Source organism: Jaculus jaculus, chromosome 5, assembly GCF_020740685.1.
Source record: "Jaculus jaculus isolate mJacJac1 chromosome 5, mJacJac1.mat.Y.cur, whole genome shotgun sequence".
Lineage (NCBI taxonomy): Eukaryota > Metazoa > Chordata > Mammalia > Rodentia > Dipodidae > Jaculus > Jaculus jaculus.
This window is the reverse complement of record NC_059106.1, coordinates 136,113,267-136,131,961: the sequence shown is the minus strand read 5'-3', so window position 1 is coordinate 136,131,961 and position 18,695 is coordinate 136,113,267. Positions and strand designations below refer to the sequence as shown.

The 18,695-nt window shown below is 41.4% G+C and overlaps 1 protein-coding gene across 3 annotated transcripts in view; it reads left to right on the top strand.

Moving 5' to 3' along the window:
- Nucleotides 1–18,695, top strand: part of Senp2 (SUMO specific peptidase 2) — a 77,043-nt gene that overhangs the window by 30,933 nt on the left and 27,415 nt on the right. For all 3 annotated transcript variants that reach the window (XM_045150180.1, XM_045150182.1, XM_045150181.1), the window contains 4 exons: nt 1,785–1,888; nt 3,916–4,001; nt 4,747–4,798; nt 15,426–15,489. In XM_045150180.1, coding sequence (XP_045006115.1) covers nt 1,785–1,888; nt 3,916–4,001; nt 4,747–4,798; nt 15,426–15,489 — 306 coding nt within the window. The remainder of the gene's footprint in view (nt 1–1,784; nt 1,889–3,915; nt 4,002–4,746; nt 4,799–15,425; nt 15,490–18,695) is intronic.

The following is an 18,695-nucleotide window of genomic DNA, read 5'->3' as shown; positions in this document are numbered from 1 at the left end:
AGGACCCTGGTTCGAGGCTCGGTTCCCCAGGTCCCACGTTAGCCTGATGCACAAGGGGGCGCATGCGTCTGGAGTTCATTTGCAGAGGCTGGAAACCCTGGCGCGCCCATTCTCTCTCTCTCCCTCTACCTGTCTTTCTCTCTGTGTCTGTCGCTCTCAAATAAATAAATAAATTAAAAAAAAAAAAACCATAAGGCTGGTGGTATCACCATACCTGATTTTAACCTATACTATATAGCCATAGTAACAAAAACAGCGTGGTACTGGCACAAAAATAGACATGTAGATCAGTGGAACAGAATAGAGGACCCAGATCTAAGTCCAGGTAGCTATAGCCACCTGCTATTCGATAAAAATGCCCAAAATACTCATTGGAGAAAAGATAGCCTCTTCAGCAAACGGTGTTGGGAAAACTGGATATATATCTGCAGAAGGATGAAAATAGATTTTTCTCTGTCTCCATGAACAAGAATTAAGTCCAAATGGACTAAAAACCTTAACATCAGACCTGAAACTCTGAAACTGCTAGAGGAAAAAATAGGGGAAACCCTTCAACATATTGGTGTTGGCAAAGACTTTCTGAATACAACCCAAGTTGCTCAGGCAATAAAACCACAGATTAATCACTGGGACCTCATGAAATTACAAAGATTTTGCACTGCAAAGGACATGGTGAATAAAGCAAGAGGCAACCTACAGAATGGGAAAAAATCTTCACCAGCTATATATCTGATAGAGGATTAATATCTAGGATATACAAAGAACTCACAAAGCTAACTAATAAGGAATCAAACAAGCCAATCAAAAAATGGTCTATGGAGCTAACTAGAGCATTCTCAAAGGAAGAAATATGAATGGCATATAAGCATCTAAAAAAATGTTCTACGTCACTAGTAATCAGGAAAATGCAGATTAAAACTACATTGAGATTCCATCTCACTCCTGTCAGATTGGCCACCATCATGAAAACAAATGATCATAAATGTTGGCGGGGATGTGGAAAAAGAGGAACCCTTCTACACTACTGGTGGGAATGTGGTCTGGTCCAGCCATTGTGGAAATCAGTGTGGAGGTTTATCCTAAAACAGCTAAAGATTGATCTACCATATGACCCAGCTATAGCACTCCTAGGCATATATCCAAAGGACTCATCTCATTCCTTAGAAGTACGTGCTCAACCATGTTTATTGCTGCTCAATTTATAATAGCTGGGAATGGAACCAGCCTAGATGTCCCTCAACTGATGAGTGGATAATGAAGATATGGCACATTTATACAATGGAGTTCTACTCAGTGGTAAAGAAAAATGAAGTTATGAAATTTGCAGAAAAATGGATGGACCTGGAAAGGATTATACTAAGTGAGGTAACCCAGGCCCACAAAGCCAAGAGCCACATGTTCTCCCTCATATGTGGATCCTAGCTACGGATGATTGGGCTTCTGTGTGAGAAGGAATATATTTAGTACCAGAGGCCAGCAAATTAAAAAGGAGATATAAAGGGAAGAGAAAGGAAGGGAGGTGGGTACTTAATAGGTTGGTTTTTATATATGTAAGTAGGATGATTTAGATTGAGAGGTAATTTGGAGAATGGAATTTCAGAGGGCAAATTGCGGGTGGGGGAGGGAGGGTATTAACATGGGATATTTTATAATCATGGAAAATGTTAATAAAAATTGTGAAAAGATAAACACATCTGTGGGCTAAATTTGATCTATCAGTTTCTGATTATGATATAATTTTTGGTCCTACGTGTTAATACTAGCAAATGTGCTCTTTTATTCAGGGTGTTCAAAAAGAGGAAAAAGAGAAATACCAAAGGTTATTGGAGCGACTTAAAGAAGGTGGTCATGGAAACGCTTTCCCTCCTGTAGCTTCGCATCATCACAGGTAAAAATAAGTTGACAAGATAAATGCTATGTTAGATCTATCTTTGGTTTGTTTGTTTTTAGATGAAAAGAGAACTAGTCCTGTAGTTTTCCTGGACATTGTATCTGGTAAGGCATTATGTAGAAAAGTGACTCACAAAATAGAATTTTGTGTTAGCCTTTTCCTTTTTTGTCCAGGTCAATTTTTTTTTTTTTTTCAAGGTAGGGTTTCACTCTAGTCCAGGCTAACCTGGAATTCACTATGTAATCTCAGGGTGGCCTCGAACTCATGTTGATCCTCCTACTTTTGCCTCCTGTAGCATGCTGGGCTTAAAGGCATGTGCCACCATGCCTGGCCCCAAGTCAATTGTTTTTTAATTTACTTACTTGAGAGGGACAGACAAAGAGGCAGAGAGAGAATGGGTGCACCAGGACCTCTGGATACGTGCGCCTTGTACATCTGGCTAACATGGGTCCTGGGGAATCAAGCCTTGAGCCGGGGTCCTTAGGCTTCACAGGCAAGCGCTTAACCACTACGCCATCTCTCCAGCCCCAGGTCAATTTTTTAGGCATGGTTGTGTGTTCATACGTGCACATGTGTATTGAGGCCAGAGAACAACCTTAGATGTCATCCACCTTTTTGAGACAGGGTCTCTCATTGGCCCCAGATTTTGTCAGTTAGGCTAGATTGCAAGTCCCAACGATCCTCTTGTCTTCGCCTCCTCAGTGCTGGGATTACAAGGGCAATAACACCCAGTATTTTTACATGAGTTCTAGGGATCAATCACAGGTCTTGCAAGGCAGTCTCTTAACTGACTGAGCTATTTTCCCAGCTTTTCCAAGGGAATTCTTTTTTTAGGTAGGTTATCACTCAAGCTGAGGCTGACTTGGAATTCATTATGTAGTCTCAGGCTGGCCTTGAACTTACAGTGATCCTCCTACCTCTGCCTCCCTAGTGTCGTGGCGCATGCCTTTAATCCTAGCACTCGGGAGGCAGATGTAACAGTATTACTGTGAGTTTGAGGTCACCCTGAGACTACATAGTTTAATTCTAGGTTAGCCTGGGCCAGAGTGAGACCCTACCTTGAAAAAACAAAAAAATTATATTTATTCATTGGAGAGAGAGAGAGAGAATGCACCAGGGCCTCCAGCCACTGCAAATGAATTTTAGGTGCTTGTGCCACCTTATGCACCTGGCTTATATGAATACTCGGGAATCACACCTGGGTCCTTAGGCTTTGCAGGTAACCGCCTTAACCGCTAAGCCATCTTTCCAATCCAAAAAAGTAATGTATGTATTTGTAAAGAAAAAGAGAGAGAGAATGGAAGGGCATGCCAGGATCTGTTGACACGACACTGCAAACAAACTCCAGACACATGTACTACTTTGTGAGTCTGGCTTTACACAGGTACTTGGGAATCAAACCCAGGCTGTTAGGCTTTGCAAGAAAGTGCCTTTAACTGCGGAGTCATTTCTCCAGCCCCAAGTGAATTTTTAAAATTTATTTATTTATTTGAGAAAGAGAGGCACGGGGGTTGTCAGTGGAGAATGAGTGTTGCTAATGCCTCTGGTCACTGCAAACTCCAGATGCATGTGTTACCTTGTGCATCTGGTTTAGATGGGTCCTGGGGAATTGAACTTGGGTCTTTTGGCTTTGCAGGCAAGCGCCTTAATTGCAAAGCCATCTCTCTTGTCCAAGAACTGTTAGTAATTTGAACAAATTGATGAAAGCAGCAGAAGGAGTTGGTGTCTTACCTTGTTGTGTTTGTGAAAAGGGAGCAACAATATAAAGCTTAGATCAGTATTCAGGTTCCCTTAGTAATGTTTTATAAGTATTGTGCAGATATTCAAATGTCCCACAAATTTTGTACAAGCAGTTAAAGATGAGTCTCATGATTATCTAGCTTTCTGCATTTAGAAAGAACAAATTATTTGAGACTATGTTCTTCTAATGTCAGGAGTCTAATGTGTTAATATTTTCTCCATTTTGACTGGCCACTTTCCTTTAATATCTGATCTTCTTATTTGTGTGTTTTTGGTTGTCAAAGAAGTCAAATGGACACACTAAAGACCAAAGGCTGGATGGAAGAACAGAATCATGGAGTCAGAACAAATCATTTTCTTCCAAAACAATGTGAGTTCCCAGGTTAGCTTTGTCTTAGCATGTTGATCTTAGTTTCATGTTTAGGAGTGTGTTCATGGGTTTGCACATTGACATACTAGTGAAAAATGGTATGCTAGACCTTAAAATATTAGCACATATTCACTCCCAGGAGTATTTATTTTAAAAACTATTTTAAAATGAATACATTCATTTAAGGCCTTTTAATATTCCTCGGCTCCTAGATAGTATCATATTTTGTGAGCCTAAAATTTACTTACTTATATTCTTTTTTTAAAAAAAAATCTTCATTTATTTGAGAAAGGGGGTGGAATAGGAGGAAGAGAGAGTATGGACATGTTGAGGTTGCTTGTCACTGCAAATGAATTCCAGGCATATATGCAGCATTATTCATCTGACTTGATGTGGGTACTAGGGAATTGAACCCGGCCCAGCAGGTTTTGCAAACAAGCACCTTTGATTTCTGAGCCATCTCCCCAGCCCTCACTTATATTCTTCAAGTCAGCTTTCTTATATTTTTCTACTTAATTGTTCACTGAGTGACTAAAAGACAACTTATCAAATGAGCTTGTATGCTAAAGATTATATTCAATGAACAATGAGAATTATATGTATTTTAAGATACTTAGTTTGTTAGGAGGCTAGTATCTTTGGAATTTAGCATTTCAGCACAAATGAATGACCTGGTGCTTTGAAAACTGTAAGTTGATATCAAACCTGAGATGATTAAAAAAATAATTTTTTTCCATTTTCACAGATAGAGTTGTTGAAACAAGGGGACCTTTCTGTTCAATGAGAAGTGAAAAGAGGTACATAGCTTATTTTATTCTATGACTTCATTTAATGTGTTTTCTTACTTACTGAGTTGTACTTATGACTGAGTATATGTGCAGAATTGCAGATCTCTTCAGCTCTAGTAGCTAGTCAGCATTTATGTACATGTAAGAAACTCTTAAATCAGGGCTGGAGAGATGGCTTAGTGGTTAAGCGCTTGCCTGTGAAGCCTAAGGACCCCGGTTCGAGGCTCGGTTCCCCAGGTCCCACGTTAGCCAGATGCCCAAGGGGGCGCACGTGTCTGGAGTTCGTTTGCAGAGGCTGGAAGCCCTGGCGCGCCCATTCTCTCTCTCTCCCTCTATCTGTCTTTCTCTCTGTGTCTGTCGCTCTCAAATAAATAAATTAATTAATTAAAAAAAAAAAGAAACTCTTAAATCAGATACCTTGTCTCAGTTGGGAGAATGTTCCTTACCTCCTAAGAGGTATCAGGCCTTGGAGAGGTAATTGTTTCTTAGGAGTTTGGGTTGGGTAGTCCTCTAATCTAGGAACAGTGAAGGTAATTCTGCTTTCCTTAACACTTTATGTGATAATTACTTTTTATCAGACTTTGGCAGCTCTGGCCAAGTGCTAACTCTGGTCTACCAACCCATTTTTGTAAGTAAACTACAGTGGTAGGAAGCTGTAAACGTGGCTACAAAACCTGCAAAGCCTAAGATAGTTATTCTTGGGTACTTTTCAGAAAGATATTTTGACCCCTGGTTTAGAGGATTATATAAATTCAAAGCAATTTTTGTTTTGTTTCTGTTTTACATATTTATTTTCTAAAAATTATGTGCCAGGATATATTTCAAAAGTGCATGAACTTTACCCCCAGAGAGCCTATCTGGGAAAAAAAATAATAAAAAAATTTTTTTTTAGTATTTTTAAAAAATGTAATATTTGAGGGCTGGAGAGATGGCTTAGCAGTTCAGCGCTTGCCTGTCAAGCCTAAGGACCCCAGTTTGAGACTCGATTCCCCAGGACCCACGTTAGCCAGATGCACTATGGGTGCACGCATCTGCAGGTCCTTTGCAGTGGCTAGAGGCCCTGGTGTGCCCATTCTCTATCTTTCTCTCTCTGTCTATCGCTGTCAAATAAAAAAATTTTAAAAAAGGGCCGGAGAGATGGCTTAGCGGTTAAGCGCTTGCCTGTGAAGCCTAAGGACCCCGGTTCGAGGCTCGGTTCCCCAGGTCCCACGTTAGCCAGATGCACAAGGGGGCGCACGCGTTTGGAGTTCGTTTGCAGTGGCTGGAAGCCCTGGCGCGCCCATTCTCTCTCTCTCCCTCTGTCTGTCTTTCCCTCTGTGTCTGTCGCTCTCAAATAAATAAATAAATAATTTTAAAAAAATTTATTTGAATTATCATAGAACACATTGTATTAGTTACTGTCTTTTTTCTGTGACCAAAATTTCTGATAGCAAGAGCTCTTCATGGCCATCTCATAATGCAAGGTGCATTCATTCCAGCTTAAAAAGTCCTTATAACCTTCCCAACATGGTTCAAAAATCCACAGTTTCTTTTGAGATAAAGACAAATTTTTAACTGTGGGCCCTGATAAAGTCAACAAACAAATTACATATTTCTAATATACAGTGGCACAGAGTAAGCATTCCCATTCTAAAAGGAATGGGGCATACCAATGGAGTATAGAGCCAAAACAAAGCTGAAACCCAGGAAAATTAATATTAAATCCTGCAGCTCTGGGTCTGGAGCTGACAGCTGAGTCTTGACATCATCTGGGCTCCAACAGCCTTCGGTAGTCCTGCTCTTCCAGTTCTGTCTGTAGTACATGTAGTGTGTTAATTTGAATCAGATATCCCTCACAAGCTCATGTGGTCTGAATGCTTGGCTCCCAGCTGCTAGCAGTTTGTCAAGTAGAGCCTTGCTGGAGGTGTGTTGTTGGGGTCAGATGTAAGGGTCTTAAATAGCCAGAGCTCAGCTCACTCCCCTGTTGCTGTTTTCTACCTGCTATGGCAAGGAGGTGATATCTAGCTTCTACTTTATCTTTTCCCTACCATCATGAAGCTTCCCCGGAAGATTGTAAGCCAGTGTAAATCCTTTTCTTCCCATGAGCTACTTTATTTTTATTTTTTATTTATTAATTTTTCTTTCTTCCTTCATTTATATAAGATTAATAATCATTGACAACATATCTTGTATGGATACATCATGTGTTGGTACCTTCTTTTCCCTTGTCCCTGCCCCATTCCACTGGGGACCCTCTTCAGTGGGGTTGCAGGTATTCCCTATGGTGTTGTGGGTTATGCGTTGTGGGAGGAGCAGTCAGTTATTTTGGGGGTCCACATATTACTTTTGTTCAGGGTGTGTCCGTAGCTGGAATCTCTAGTGCAGCTTAAAACAATCTTTTGCTGGAGGGATGGGTTATTGGTTAAGGCACTTGCCTGTGATGCCTGAGGACCCAGGTTCTATTTACCAGAACCTATATAAGCCAGATGTACATGGTGGCATGTGTCTGGAGTTCCTTGCAATGGCTAGAGGTCCTGGCATGCCCATTCTCTTATTCTCTCTCACATAAATATCTCAGCTTCATGCAATTGCCTTGCAAGGATTCTGAAACTGCCACACGTTGCATGGCGTTGGCTGCTTCTGGGACATTGGTACAGCTCTCCGTGATCCCCTCTCTTGTTTCTGGGACATTGGTACAGCTCTCCGTGATCATATCTCTTGTGTTTGGGGACATTAGTACAGCTCTCCGTGATCCCCATCTCTTGTTTCTGGGACATTGGTACAACTCTCCGTGATTATATCTCTTGTGTTTGGGGACATTGGTACAGCTCTCCGTGATCCCCATCCCTTGTGTCCAGCAGACCTGTGCAATCAGCACTCTGCAAACAGTGCTGCCGGATTCTACTGCCGGCTTGAGATGTAGTCTGATCCTCTTCTACCATTGCTCGAGTGGGCTCTGTATGCCTGGTGGCTGAACCTGGGCAAGTATTTCTGTAGGTGTTTGGTTTTGAACAGGGAAGCCTGTCAGCAGAATTTTAGGTCAGGCCTATTCTTTTAAATGAATTTGTATTTTTGCCAGTTAGAGCCTTCAGTATATGGGATCATGACCTCAGTGTACTTTCCTGTTATCCCAGTACAGGGTACTCTAGGTTTCTCTTTAATGGCACAAATCCACACCCACCTTGATAGCAACTTTAAACTCACTTGCACTCCATCCTCATTGGAGTACACATCTTTCATAACTCTTCTGATCTTTCTCACCATGATCTAAGAGGAGTGAGCAGTAACATGCCACAATGTGGATGTTATGCTCTCTGAAAATTTCCATCTGCCAAACAACTTTTGAACCTCATTCAAATTTTCATGACAAGAATAAAATAACCATATGGATTGCCAGAATGTAATGCAAACAGTCTCTAACCTGGTTCCCAATAGAGTCCTTGTTCTCTGAAACGTCATGAGTCGCGCTTTAGCTCTTTGCATTTCTCTTAGCATTCTGAATGGTCTTGCAAACTCCCACCAAAATGGCCCATTACACTCTGCCTTTAGCATTATAGGGCTTCTCTAGCCCACAGCTCCAAACTTCCATATTCCTCCCACAAACTAGTTCCAAAGGCCTAAGAACCATATGGCCAGGTTTATCAAAGTGATGATTCTACGTCTGGTACCAATTGATTGTATTAGTTATTTTTCTTTGTGTTTGTGCGTGCACATGCATGGGCATCAGAAGACAGCCTCAGGATATTGGTTCTCACCTACTGTCTTCTTTAAATCAGGATCTGATTGTTTGCTATTGTAAAAACAAGACTAGCTGGCCCATGAGCTTTGGATTTTCTTGTCTTCAGCTCCTGTTGCTATAGGGACACTGGTGATACAGGAATTTTGGATTCCTTGCCCTGTGAATTCAGATAGTGAAATTCATAGAAAATTTAAAGAATAAGGTTCAGAAAGATTTTATTGTGGTTTAAAGCTTTAGCCTTCCTAAAGGAAGAAAGGAGGGCTTAAGCCTAGAAGAAGCCAAGGTGGAGCTCTTGCCCAGGGAGGCAAGAGAGAGCTTGAGAAGCCCACTTGGAGGTTCAGCTCTGGGTTTTGTACGGGGATAATAAACCCATATGTGAGGAGAACCAGGCTTGCAATTTTTTTATGACTCCCATGGATAGCTGAGTGGTTTAGCCAGTTTACTCCTAATGCCAGTAGTCTGGGGTCAGGAATTTTAGAATTTTAGAATTCTGTATGAAGGGAAGTGGAAGTACTCCTTACAACAAAGATAAGGAAAGGCTAGATTCGTCTGACATTTCTGACCTATAGTAAAATGTAATGACCTAGAATTTCTCCTAAAGGCTCAGGGACAATTTATGTACTTAGCCCAGAGAATGCTATTCACTAGGGATCTGTCACCCCTAGGCTGCCTAGCCAATTTCTGTCTCCTATCACTGGGATTGCAGATGTATACATTACTGTGTCCAGTTTTATGAACTGTAGTAGTTAGGCTTATGCAACAAGCACTTTTAACCACTGAGGTGTCTCCCCAGTTCTGTTTTGGTTACTCTTCTAATGGTTGTGATCAAATATCTCACAAATATCAATTTAACGGAGGAATAATTTATTTTAGCTCATTTTAGTTTGAGAAGATAGTTCCTCATGATGAGGAAGTCAGGTAGTTCACAGTGGTAAGCAAGTAGCTGAAAGTCCCCTCATTCCTGTGTATTAGGAAGCAAAGAGAGGTTAAAGCTAGTGCTATGGAGCTTTGTCCTGTTTCCTCTTCCTTATTTAGTTGGGATCCCAGCCTGTGGGATGATGCTGCCCACACTCAAACACTATTTCCTCCTCAGCTAATCCTGTGGAAATATTGTCACAGACGTACCCAAAGACGTGTCTCATTAATAGCCTAGGTGTTTCTTTATTTGGTTAAATTAACAATTAAACTATCACAAATCCACCCCTTGTCAATTTGACACCCAAATACATCACTTTAAACCATAACATTTCCAGCTCTGGTCCCCAAAAGTACATGCCCATCTCATTATTCAAAATGTTTCAGTCTGTGCCTAAAATCCACCATAGTCTTTAACTGTTCCAACATTCTTCAGAAGGTAAAGTTTAAAGCTCCTCTTAGACTCAAGGCACCTCTTACCTATAAAAATAAAAGTGCAAATTACAAACTTTCTAATGTACAGTGACACAGAGTGTACCCATTCCAAAAGTGAAAAATGGGGCTGGAGGGATCGCTTAGTGGTTAAGGCCTTTGCCTGTAAAGCCAAAGGACCCAGGTTTGATTCCCCAGGGCCCACATTAGCCAGATGCATAAGGGGCGCACATGTCTAGAGTTCATTTGCAGTGGCTGAAGGCCCTGTCGTACCCATTCTCTCTCTCTTTTTTTTTTTTTTTTTTTTGTTTTGGTTTCTCGAGGTAGAGTCTCACTCTAGCTCAGGCTGGCCTGGGATTCACTATGTAGTCTCAGGGTGGCCTTGAACTCATGGTGATCCTCCTACCTCTTGCTGGGATTAAAGGCAAGCGCCACCATGCCCCACTCTCTCTCTTTCTCTGTCAAATAAATATAAAAATAAAATATTAAAAATTATTTTTAAAAATGGGGGTATTATAGGAAGTAATAGAACAAAAGCAGTAAAAACATTAAAATCTGTAGCTCCATGTCCAAAATCTGATGTATGTGGTGGTGGCAGGATGTGAGTTTCAACAGATTCACACCATTGTATGCCTGTGGCCTTGCCATTTGAGGCCACATGGCCTCTCTTAGTACATTTTACTCATTGTGGTTTTCCTCAGTAGACATTCCACGTGCATTGCTTCTCCAAGATCCTGGGGTCTCCATTGCAGCTTATATTTGACCCATTACCATCTCAAGCTTCCCGGAGAGAATCTGACTCTTATACATTGCCTGTCCCCTTCAGGCCTTCCTTAAAAAATGTAGGTGAAAGCTCTTTGACTCTGCAACTCTTAGATTTTGAGTGCCTGTGAAATAGCACCATATGGATAATCCAAGTGTACCCGCTTGAATAATAGCCAGGCAGGCCCTTTTGCACTATGGCTGTTGTGGCCTCTGAATGTTTGGGTGGATGAACCGAGAAAATCACTCCCTAGGTGATCTCTTCTCAGAGCTGTCTTTAAAATGAGTTTAATACTCTAAGGTCTCTAGAGTATGGGCTTTGGCCAGTTTCCTATTATGCCAGTGCAGTGTTTGTTTTCTCTTTAGTAGCACTAGTCTTTAAACAGCCACACTATCCTGATCCATTGTTTCCAGCTTTCTCCTTTGTTGGACAGACTACATATTCTTCAAATCCATTTGCTCCCAGTTCTCATTATAAACCAGCTGGGCCACAGCACAAATACTATGGTCCTTGAAAATTCCTCCATCAAATTTTCTTAGTTTGTCACCTTTTTCTCACAGGAGAGGGAGGGAGGGAGGGAGGGAGGGAGGGAGGGAGGGAAAGAGATACTCTGTGTGTGTGTTTGTAGTAGGATGGACACAGTCATGCTGTATAGATGAGGATGGTCTTGAATTTTTAATCCTTTTGCCTCTGTCTTCTGAATGCTGAAACTATCGGCATGTGCCACCATACTTAGCAGCCTGTCACTGTTAAATAAAGCTCATCCTCACACGAAGTACAGGACACAGAGAAAATGTAGACATTGTTTCTTCTGGTAGTGTCCTCATTCTGTCTGAAACCTCATGAGCATGGGCTTTCCTGTCTGCATTTCTGCTGGCATTCTGGTTTTCTAAGCAGCCACCAGAATCTCCCATTGAGCTCTGCTTACATAGCCCAACGTTCCAGTTCTTCCACATTCTTCTGCAATCACGTTCCAAAGGTCTTAGTTAGGGTTATTCACACCATCCTTACTTCTGTGGTACCAATCTTCTATATTAATTACCTTCCGTCAGTGACCAAAATATCTTAAAGGAGTGGGATTTAATTTGTCTCACAATTTTAGAGGATTCAGTCTACCACGGCAGGGAAGGCATAGTGAATAGCACAATTTATGTTGTGGCAGGCAAGAAGCAGAGAAAGGGCAATATCACCCTTCTCAAGTCTTTTTTTTTTTTTTTTTTTTTTCAATTTGAGGTATGGTCTTTCTATAGTAGTCCAGGCTGACCTGAAATTTGCTGTGTAGTCTCAGACTGGCTTCAAACTCACAGCCATCCTCCTATCTTGGCCTCCTGAGTGCTGGAATTAAAGGCATGTGTCACCACACTTCTTAATACTTTTGTTTGTTTTGTTTTGGTTTGGTTTTATTTTGCTGGGGGGGAGGGGGTTGGAAGTAGGATCTCACGTTAACTCTGGATGACTAAGAATTCACTACTAAGTCTCAGGGTGGCCTCAAACTCACGGTGATTTTTCTACCTCTGCCTCCCAAGTGCTGGGATTAAAAGTGTGTGCCACCACACCTGGCTCCTTCTTAATACTTTTATTTGCAAGGAGAGAGAACGAGGATGGGTATGCCAGGTCTTACCACTGCAAATGAATTCCAAGTGCATGTGCCACTTTGTACATTTGGCTTTACATAGTTACTAAGGAATCAAACCTGGGCAGTCAGACTTTGCAGTCAAGCACTTTAAACCTCAGAGCCATCTCTCTAGGCCCTATTTTTTTAAAAAAATATTTTTTATTATGAGAAAGTTTTTAAAAATTTTTATTTTTATTTTTATTTATTTGAGAGTGACAGACAGAGGGGAAAAGGCAGCTAGAGAGAGAGAGAGAATGGGTGCGCTAGGGCCTCCAGCCACAGCAAATGAACTCCAGATGTGTGTGCCTCCTTTTGCATCTGGCTAATGTGGGTCCTGGGGAATCAAGCCTCGAACCAGGGTCTTTAGGCTTCACAGGCAAGCACTTAAGTGCTGAACCATCTCTCCAGCCCTCCAGGCCCTATTTTTGTTAATCTTATTGTAATAATTTTTTTGTTTCCTTTTTTTGTAATTTTTTAATGAGAGAGAAGAGAGAGAGAATTGGCATGCCGCAGCCTCAAGCACCTGCAGTCAAATTCCAGACATGTGCATCTGGCTTATGTGGGATCTGGAGAATAAAACATGGGTCCTTAGGCTTTGCAGGCAAGCACCTTTATTGCTAAGCCATCGCTCCAGCCCACTCTTTCATTTTCTGTTTTTAATTTTTGTCTTTGTGTTTTGAAGGTTGGCTCTTACTCTAGCCTAGGCCAACTTGGAATTCACTCTGTAGTCCCAGGCTGGTTTCAAACTCATGGCTATCCTCCTCTATCAGCCTTCCAAGTACTGGGATTAAAGACATAGGCCTGGCCCTTTTCTTTTCTTTTCTTTTCTTTTCTTTTCTTTTCTTTTCTTTTCTTTTCTTTTCTTTTCTTTTCTTTTCTTTTCTTTTCTTTTCTTTTCTTTTCCCTCCCCTCCCCTCCCCTCTTCCTTTCCTTTCCTTTCCTTTCCTTTCCTTTCCTTTCCTTTCTTTTCTTTTCTTTTCCCTTCCTTTCCTTTCCTTTCCTTTCCTTTCCTTTCCTTTCCTTTCCTTTCCTTTCCTTTCCTTTCCTTTCCTTTCCTTTCCTTTCCTTTCTTTTCTTTTCTTTTCTTTTCTTTTCTTTTCTTTTCTTTCATTATTTCTTTCTTTCTTTTTTAAACAACTTCCATGATTATAAACAATATCCCATGGTAATGCCCTCCTTCCCCTACTTTCCCCTTTGAAACTCCATTCTCCATCATATCCCCTCCTCCTCTCAATCAGTCTCTCTTATTTTGATGTCATGATCTTTTCCTCCTATTATGATGGTCTTATGTAGATGGTGTCAGGCACTGTGAGGTCATAGATATCCAGGCCATTTTGTGTCTGGGGGGAGCACGTTGTAAGTCCTACCTTTCCTTTGGCTCTTGCATTCTTTCCGCCACCTCTTCCAGAATAAACCCCGAGTCTTGGAAGGTGTGATAGAAATATTGCAGTGCTGAGCACTCCTGTCACTTCTTCCCAGCACCATGATGCCTTCTGAGTCATCCCAACGTCACTGCCATCCGAAAAGAGAAGAGAAAGTAGCATTAACATAAGGGTATGAACATTAAGAGAAATGCTTACTGGGCAGTTTGATAAGTATAGTTTATACATTTAGCCAGACATCAGCAGATGTTATACCCAGGACTCATGACTACCCCTGTATTAAGTTTTCAGTGTCAGGGATGTATTCCCTCTCATGGAGCAGGCCTCCAGTCCAATTAGAGGGCAGTTGGTTTCTACCATGACAGATGTGCCACTATTGGACCCGTTGGCTCATTTGGACTGGCTGGCCAAATATAAGGCTAACAGTGTCCACTGTTGAGTATCTTCACTGTTGATTTCTGTCTCTCCCATTGAACTGCATGCAGAATGGCTTCTTCCAGCTTTCTGTCAGCTGGTCTACTTGGTGGAGATTATCAGCTCAGTTCCAGCAGGATTTCTCAGTGGCCTGCAGCCCAAGTATGTGGAGTCTTCAGCAATAGGGTCTTACCATCTATTCCTGGTGGGAAACCAAGGGTATCAGCAATGGCCTATAATGTTTTGGGGGCATCAGGGGCCACCCTAGCCAACAACTCACTGGAAGGTATCCCATCCCTGGCAGTGAAAATTTTCTTGTAACAATCTATGGCTCCTGAGTATTCCATTGTCCAAAAAAGTAGGTTTCCATATAACTTACTTATATCCTCTTAGATTTTGATTAGCCCTCCCTCCACCTTCCCTTTACTCAATCTCTTCCCCTGACCTCACTTTGGGCCTTTTCACCCCCATTAATCTGTTCTTCTACTTACATATATACAATACCATCCTATTAAGTCCCCCCCTCCTTTCTCTTCCTTTATATCTCTTTTCTAGCTTACTGGCCTTTGCTACTGAGTTTTCTTCCTGATCACACAAAAGTCCAATCTTCTATACCTAGGATTCACATATGAGAGAGAGCATGCAATGGTTGGCTTTCTGGGCCTGGGTTACCTCACTTAGTTTAATCCTTTCCACATGCTGGATGTGAACTCTCATGCCTGGTTTTTGTTTGTTTTTTGTTGTCTTAAGTAATCCAGACTGGCTTTAAACTTGAACTCCTCATCCTCTTGCCCCATTTACTGGTATGCTTGGTTTACAGGGGTGTGCCATCATGTTTGGCTTAAAAATCTTATTTCTCGGACTGGGGAGATTGCTCAGTGGTTAAAGACATGTGCTTATAAAACCTGTTGGTCCTGGTTCAGTTCCCCAGTACCTACATGAAGCCAGATGCACAAGGTGGAGCATGCATCTCAAGTTCATTTGTAGCAGCAAGAGGTATTGTTTTATCTCTCTCTTCTCACACGTAACTTTTTTGTTTTTTAAACTCACATTTCCTTTTTTTTTTTAAATTTTTATTTATTTATTTGATAGTGACAGAGAGAGAAAGAGGCGGATAGGGAGAAAAGAGAGCGAGTGGGCGTGCCAGGGCCTCCAGCCACTGCAAACGAACTCCAGACACGTGCGCCCCCTTGTGCATCTGGCTAACATGGGTCCTGGGGAATTGAGCCTCAAACCATGGTCCTTAGGCTTCACAGGCAAGTGCTTAACCACCAAGCCATCTCTCCAGCCCACAAATAACTTTTAAAAAATAAAACCATCTCTCTAAAACTAAAATATTCCAGGTTAAAATCATCTAATAGAAGGCTTTTACTTTTAATTTAATTTTTTTTCTTTAGGTGTTCAAAGGGGAGACTTTCTGATACAGAGAAGATGGCTGGATTCAGACTTGAAAATGAAGGTGTAAGTTGAAGCATTTGGTAAATTTTTATAGTTTACTTATTTGAATGTGTGTATGTGAGAGGAATGTCAAGGCCTCTTGCCACTGCAAGCAAACCCCAGGCATATGTGCCACTTTTTGCATCTTGGGTTTTCTTTTGTGTATGTGTGTGTATGTGTCCTTGTGGTGTCCCATGTCCTCGACTGCTGTAGGGTGTGCTTGCTGTGGTTGCCAGAGCAGAATGCCAGATGTCTCATTCCATCATCCTTCCCCCTGCTTTTTTTTTCTTTTCCAAAATGTTTACTTTTTACTAACTTTCTAACATTACAGAGTTCTTGCACTGCCAAGCCATGACTGAGTATTCTATGAAAGAAATGGTACAATGGACAGCCTCATCCACTTACCATGCTTCATTCATGTACATTTTGATAATTTCACAAGTGTTTTAACTTTTTATTGACAACTTACATAAATACAGACAATATACCATGATCATAATCCCCTCCCGTCACCCTTCCTTTTCCCTCTCCCAAATCCCCCTTCACTGAATCTTTTCTTTCCAACTAGTCCCTCTTAATTTCACAATCTTTTAATCAAAATTATAAGAATTATAAAAATTATAAGAAGGCTTAGCCAGGCATGGTGGCGCATGACTTTAATACCAGCTCCCAGGAGGCAAAGGTAGGAGGAATGCAGTGAGTTTGAGACTACCCTGAGACCAAATAGTGAATTCCAGGTCAGCCTGAACCAGAGTGAGACCCTAACTCAAAAAGCAAAAAAAAAAAAAAAAAAAAAAAAAAAAAAGAGAAGAAGAGGAAGGCTTTAAGGTGCTTGTCTGTGAATTCTAAGCACCTAGGTTCGATTCCTCAGTACCCATATAAGCCAAATGCACAAGGTGATACATACATCTGGAGTTCATTTGCAGTGGCTAGAGGCCCTGGTACACTCTCTGCCTCTCTTCTTTTTCTCAAATAAATAAACTATTTAAAAAATATATAAGAAGAGTTGGAATTTAAATCTGCTGTAGGCCTTCAGATTTTCAGCATAGCACAGCATTAAACAAGCCTCTCACACAATTTACTTCTTAGTAATAACCCCAAAGTCTTTTGAGGGAAAACTCTTACTTTTCAAGAGAAGTATGTGGTTCAAATTCTGATTACTTGTTAAGGTTTTTTTGGTTCCTGGTCATCAGTTTAACCACGAATATCTTATTTCTGTCTACTCACCCAAACTCCCTTTTGCTGACTCAGATAGTGCCTTTATGGCCCAGAGATGGCTTGCATTCCTGTCAGGAGAGGCTAGCCTCCTGGTAGCTTACTTCCTGGTCTGATATGCTCATCTGGACTGGAGGAAAAGGTTCCTAACACTGTACTTTGGGAGCTTTACTCCTCATCTGGCTCATTCATTCCTGGCCGTGGCAAGCATCTGAAATGCATTTGGCAAAAGGATTCATTCTAGAGAGTACAGAGAAACCCAGACTCTGCATCTTGTGGTCACGAGCCATCATGAAGTATTTCTGCTGAACCAAAGATAAAAAACTAGGAAATTTTCAGAGTATTCATAAGGTCTAAAGAAACTTAACAGTATCCCGGAGAGTTAAAGATTAAATACTACTGGCGAGTTCAGTTGTAATTACTAAGAGCAGAAGTGCTATATCATCTTTTGCCCTGCTTTTCCAAATAAACACTGTGGAAACACAACACTGGTTGACATGTATGGAAGATCCAATACCTTAAAAATGTGGGCACATATAGTATATTAGGAGTTCTGACCAAAGATCATGCAAGATTCATGAAGCAAGAGGATATGGCTGGGTGCAGTTTTGCTTAGATTGCTTTGAATCTCTAAGGACAGTTCAGCTGAACCCTTCACCTGAATAGACACCACCCTCCTGCCGCAGCAGAGTAGTGTACACCACCTTAGACTGATCAGAGAAAGCTTCAGCAGCCCCTTGAGTAGAGATTCTGCATTTTACAATTCCAGTGCATGCTTCCAGTTACTTAACCAAGCATTATACATGCCAACTCAAAGCAAAAAATTTTTTAATGTAGAATACAGAAAAAAATACTATCCACATAAGAAATGTCAAAAGTTAATACTGAGCCAGGAGTGGTACACGCCTTTAATCCCAGCACTTGGAAAGCACAGGTAGGAGGATTGCTGTGAGTTCAAGGCTACCCTAAGACTGCATAGTGAATTTCAGGTTAGCCTGGGCTTGAGCAAGACCCTACCTCGAAAAACAAAACAAAAAAAGCTAATCCTAACATGTATTTTTTTCCTCTTTGAGATAGGGTCTCCCTATAGTCCAAGAACTGACTCTGTAACCCCAGGCTGTCCTTTAGTCCTACCTCAGCCCCAAGTGTTGGGATTAAAGGTATGGGCCATTACACCAGCTCACACAACTTATTTGAGAATAACAAAGTAAACTAGACATACAGCAGACCTAACAAATCAGTATTTTTCTTCTAGTGGGCTAGGGTTTGAATTCTTTGCCTCCCTGGGATTTGTTTTCTTCTGTCCTGATATGGAAGGTACAATTAGCACTTCCAATGCAAGCCTATGTACTGGCTTTGGGGTATGAATTGCCCCGGTATAAGAGTTTCATTACATTTTTTAATTAAAAATATATTTTTTTTGTTTATTTGAGAGCAACAGAGAGAGAAAGAGTGAAATAGAGAGAGAAAGAGAGAGAAGGGGCACACCAGGGCTTCCAGCCACTGCAAACGAACTCCAGATGCGTGCGCCCCCTTGTGCATCTGGCTAACGTGGGTCCTGGGGAGTCGAGCCTCGAACCTGGGTCCCTAGGCTTCACAGGCAAGCGCTTAACTGCTAAGCTATCCCTCCAGCCCATTTTTTAATTAATTTATTTTTTATTGTTTGGATTTTGAAATAGGGTCTGTCTCTAGCCCAGGCTGATCTGGAATTCACTATGTAGAATCAGGCTGCCCTTGAACTCACTGTCATCCTCCTACCTCTGACTCCCAAGTACTGGAATTAAAGGTATGTCCCACCATGCCCAGCTTGGAATGACTGTCTATCTCACCTACCTTGAGGGTAAATCTGGTTTCTTTTTTGGTGCTCTACTGGTTATATTAAGTTGGTCTGCTCTTCAGATCAGCTGTGCTGTGTCCTACCAGTCCTTTTTTTTTTTGTTTTTTTCCCAAGGTAGGGTCTTACTCTCTAGCCCTGGCTAACCTAGAATTAACTATGTAGTCTAAAGGTGGCCTTG